Source organism: Crocuta crocuta, unplaced genomic scaffold (genome assembly GCF_008692635.1).
Source record: "Crocuta crocuta isolate KB4526 unplaced genomic scaffold, BGI_CrCroc_1.0 scaffold97, whole genome shotgun sequence".
NCBI lineage: Eukaryota > Metazoa > Chordata > Mammalia > Carnivora > Hyaenidae > Crocuta > Crocuta crocuta.
Genome location: NW_027531999.1, coordinates 8,198,302 through 8,203,208, shown reverse-complemented (window position 1 = coordinate 8,203,208; position 4,907 = coordinate 8,198,302). Strand labels below are relative to the sequence as shown.

Genomic DNA, 4,907 nt, shown 5'->3' with positions numbered 1-4,907 from the left:
TTTTTTTCTTTTTTTTTTTTTTTTTTTTTTTAAATATGTGTTTTTTGTAATACAGTCATGGGTGGAGTAACATACCTTACAACACACAGCTATTTCTTATGTCCTGTGTCAGACTTTGAGTCCTTTGGACAGATACTTTCATTGTGTCATAAGAATTACTATTATAATTGGAAATTTGTTTTTCTTGTTTTGTGTAATTTTGAGAGATCATAATTTCTTTTTTTTAATTGTAAACTGCTATCTTTTTTAAAAAACTTTATTTATTTTGAGAAAGAGAGCAAGCGACCAGGGGAAGGGCAGAGAGGGGGAGAGAGAGAATCCTAAGCAGCCTCTGCAAGCCAGTGCAGAGCTCTACGTAGGGCTCAAACTCACTGACCAGTTGCTAGATTGTGACCTGAGCTGAAACTGAGAGTCAAGGCTCAACCTACTGAGCCACCCAGACACTCCCATAATTTCTTTTTAAAGCTTAAGTATCTCTCTCTGTATTATATCCTTAGAAAGAAAGTGCAATAATAGACTGTTACCTTTAAATTTTACCTTTGTGATCCTGTAAATTCCTCTTCTTCTTGCTCGTAGAGTGCAAGGTCCCCACCAGGGCACTCCGTTCTTTTGGACCTCTGCACACCTCCTCACCTGGCCCCAGTCTCTTTAGGACCTCCTTTCTCCACACAGATTGAATATGCTGTACTCCTTTTATTGCTAAGCTCTACCTGTCCAATCTTGTAATAAAGGTCTCAGAGGGACCTTCTCAAGAGTATGGCTCAACCTTATTAGTCAAACTATGACCCTAAAAAGTAGAACTTACAAGCCAAGGATGAGGGACAAATTAGCCCTGGTCAAGTCTGGGAGATAATTTTCGGAAAATAGAGTTTTGTGAAATGTGACACAGTTACTTCGCTACCAATATACAGGGTTAGCTATGATTTATTCTTAATCTTGTTTTTCCTGGGCTCTGGGGACTGAGGGGTCTTCTGGGGGAAGAGGGCAGAGCAGAATATACAGGCTGACAGCGAAGGAACCGGAGGTTGACATATAGAACTCCTCTGTGTTCTGCGAGTCAATCTAGTGATTCTTGACATCCTAGAAAAGGTAACACAAATAGAAAAGTCAGAATGAAAAGGGTAATTTGAAGAACTTGTGAGATAATCTTAGGAAGGAAATCCAGGTTTTAAAAGCACCATGTATTCAAACAAAACCTTGATGCTAAGTGGATCTTGAGACTCGCTTTAGTTGGGGTGTTTTATGACGGTTCCGCTCTTGGTTTTCATATTAAGGTTGAACAACTGTGCTGACCTCAGGGAGCCAGCACTGAAATTCCTGCTGCCTGCTGATTAAGCGTGTGCTCCATCACTTCTGAGTGAGGCCGGAGGTTGTATAAACAGCCACTTCGGGGGTGAACTTAGGTCTAGTGGCCCATCTAGAAACTTTGGATGACACATTTAAAGAATGGTGTGTTCTGGCTAACTGCATTTTTGAGTGTGTTCCTTCTATTTAGGACACATTAGGGATCCCAGGTTTTAGGAAGTAATCTTACTCTTTATATTTTTCTTCAGATTATGATTTACCTCATTGATAAGGTACTTCCTGAAAGCTATTTTGTCAATAATCTCCGGGCATTGTCTGTGGATATGGCTGTCTTCAGAGATCTCTTGAGACTGAAGCTCCCTGAATTATCTCAGCACCTGGATATCCTTCAGAGAACTGCAAACAAGGAAAGTGGAGGTAGTGGTGATTCAGTGCTGTTATACCTGTGAAGATATTTATTTTACTTTGATTCCACTGTACATCTGAGCCTAAACCTTGAATGGAAGTACTTTTTTTCAGGAATTTCTGTTAGTGAGAGTACAGTGCAATGAAATAGATTGCTAGAGAACAAAAACAGAACGGAAAAATTGATAGGGTCATGTGTTGTATCTAGGAAGTCAGTCAAGAAGCTAATACTTTCCCAGTACGAGATCAACAACTGAAATGATATATTGCCCTCTAGGTGAAGAATGGTGTCCATGTCTTACCGTCTAGTTACCCTGCTCTAAGCTGGCACCAATCCTGTAGGAATTCTTTAAAACTGAGCTATAGGTACAATTCCAAACAGACTGTGGCTTTGCCTGAACTGTTGAGACAGAAAGAGGAATATGTGTTTTCTTTAAGTTTTAGGAGATACATCAATAGTCTTTTGGACTGAAATGTTTCATTGCTCTATTCATGGTAACAGTATTTAGATTTAATTAAAGATGAATGGGTCAGCTCTTTCTGGAGAAGGACTCCCCAGGACTGACAGAATCTGAACCCTGAAGGAGGGTTCCAGGTTGAGACAGGGATGGAGATTCTGTTCTGTGAGCAGCTCCAAGTTGCTGCTGTCTGGTGGGCATCACCCAGCTTTCTGAAGCACCCCAGCTAGCAGCTATGAATGAACATACCAACTGCCTGCACTTCCCTGGCTATGCCCAGGATACCAGGAAGAACAGTGAGAAGTTTGCTGTGTTTCCTGTAAATGGTGGCCAGCACCCCACCCACACATTCAAATCTGAGAAAGTTTGAAAGGATCTGAGGACCTAATCTGTGATTATAATACACTGGAAATTTTAGTGACACCTGGGAGTTTCTCAGCATATCCTTCTAAACCATTTAAACCATCTCATTTAGTTTGGCTGTGCAGTGTAATTGTGCACCCATGTGGATTTCATAATTCTTCCAGATAGACCACCTTACCTGTTCCATGTCAGGCATGCTTTCCTCAGCTCCACACTTGCCTGCAAGTGCTGCCCTTAGATTTAAGTCTCTGAACAAAGATGTTCCTTTAAGAAGAGAGAGAATGAGACGAGCGCCCTTTTTGCTTATCCTTGGATAAATGCACAGTCTGACTAACTTGGAGGAAGGATCAGTTTAAATATCTACACTTTTTAATTTCATAAAATACATACTTAATGCCATCCCAGGAAGTAGGAGGGAGCTCTGTGTTTTGGGTGAATTCAGAAACTTCATTGTGAGCTGTGTGTATAGTTTAGTTCAAAATATTTTAAAATTGCATGTTATTTAATCTACACATACTTTGGGACTTTCCAGCTTTTTTTCTGTTATTTATTTGTAGTTTAATTCCACTGGGGTCTGAGAGCTGTGCATAATTTAAGAAGTAGACAAGTAAGGAGTCTTATTTTTATCAGCAGCATTTGAAGAAAAGAGGGCTTTATGAGATTTTCAACATTGGATTCTGATTTTGATAGACTAAAAATCCTTTCTTTTTATCCCATTTTTGGTGAGGAAAACCTTCTCCTTAATTTTAGCACCATACGGTAGGTAGAGCCAAATATAGTTTTAGGTTAAGATTTCTGAAATATCATAAAGAATTCATGAAGGTCATATTATTCAGATTTTTACCAAACACACCTATGTACTTCCAAAAAAAAAAAGGAAGGAAAAAAGGAGGAAAGAACCAGAAGCAGACATCTAAAGAGATCAGTCAGGAAATGTAACATACTTAGTGGGCATGGAAGATTAAATCAGGGTATTTTTATATCTTGCAAAACATCAATTCTGAAGAAACGTAGAGTGTCTTGACTCATTGCAGGTGGATATGAGCCCCCGCTGACGAATGTCTTCACCATGCAGTGGTTTCTGACTCTCTTTGCTACGTGCCTCCCTAACCATACAGTCTTAAAGATTTGGGATTCAGTCTTCTTTGAAGGTTCGGAAATCATCCTGAGGGTGTCGCTGGCCATCTGGGCAAAATTGGGAGAGTAAGTGATTTCCTCCTTGTGTTCTGGGGTGTGCAGGGCCTTAAGAGGTTCTGCACTCTAATGTGGAAAACATCTATATTTAAGTGCGAGCAAAAGAGGAAGTTGGGAACTTTGTTGAATTGCTGTAGCCTTCTGAAATCTCAGTTGGCTGATTCTTGATTGTTGGGGGGGGGGGAGCGCGGGTGGCAAATGTAATCTATGTTGGGAAAGGGGGCAGGGTTTTTCAGGCCTGCAGATCTCATCCTGCTCTTCCTCAGTGCTAGTATCCTGGCTGGTTTACTCTTGACAGTCTCTCCCTGGACTCTTGTTGGGAAGAGGGGGAGGGAGTGGAACTTAGAAGAGGAAGATCTGGAGAGGAGTAGGTAGGTTTGTTAGTTAACATTCACGATTTGGATTATTTTTGGAATTTTTAGTATTTAGTTCTGCCCTTCAGGGTCATGATAAAATTAAATGAGATAATATGTATAAGGTATCTCTGTGGTGCTTAGTACATAGTCAGCAGTAGAACAGAGGGGGCGCCTGCCAGCTCAGTAGGTAAAGCATGTGACTCTTGATCTCAGGGTCCTGAGTTCTCACCCACTTTGAATGTGGAGCCTATTTAAAAAAAGGCAGAACACACGGAACTTCTTTCCTTTATCAAGAATTAATTCTATGCTGAAACCTATTACTAGTGAACATATTACCACATAGATGTTACTTACATTTGTTACCAGTAGCAGGGCTGTAAAGAGGAAGGTATTTTCATCCATCTCTAATATATTATGACTATTACATTCAAATTTTATTTTCTGGGTAATGGAGAGGACATTAAGATGAAATTGTTATAGTTAAGATTCAGAGAAGTTGTAATGTTTCTTTCCTAGAGCTGTAAATGACTTGAGTGGGTACTCATAGATAGCATGTCAGAAAACTAATAAATCACTGCCAGTTTTGTTTCAAAAACCTTTTAACTAGACTTTATTTATGGTAAGTTGTTTCCTGGGAGACTTGTAGCATTTCATACTTTTTGCAAGGCCCACCAACTATCAATTCAGGGATGTAGAAAGATCATTATTGTGTGTAAGTATTTTTAAACATCACATACCTGTCTCTTTTGCCTTTGTTTTATCACGCACTGCTTTTCAGCTCAGCAAATAGATGAGTCTGCTGTGGATTTGGTGTGCTGTTGACTTA

At 39.9% G+C, this 4,907-nt stretch overlaps 1 protein-coding gene across 2 annotated transcripts in view; it reads left to right on the top strand.

Moving 5' to 3' along the window:
* The window catches only part of TBC1D30 (TBC1 domain family member 30), an 81,037-nt gene that overhangs the window by 53,996 nt on the left and 22,134 nt on the right, over window positions 1-4,907 (top strand). For both annotated transcript variants that reach the window (XM_077775245.1, XM_077775246.1), the window contains exons 6-7: window positions 1,554-1,722; window positions 3,566-3,734. In XM_077775245.1, the coding sequence (XP_077631371.1) occupies window positions 1,554-1,722; window positions 3,566-3,734 (338 nt within the window). The remainder of the gene's footprint in view (window positions 1-1,553; window positions 1,723-3,565; window positions 3,735-4,907) is intronic.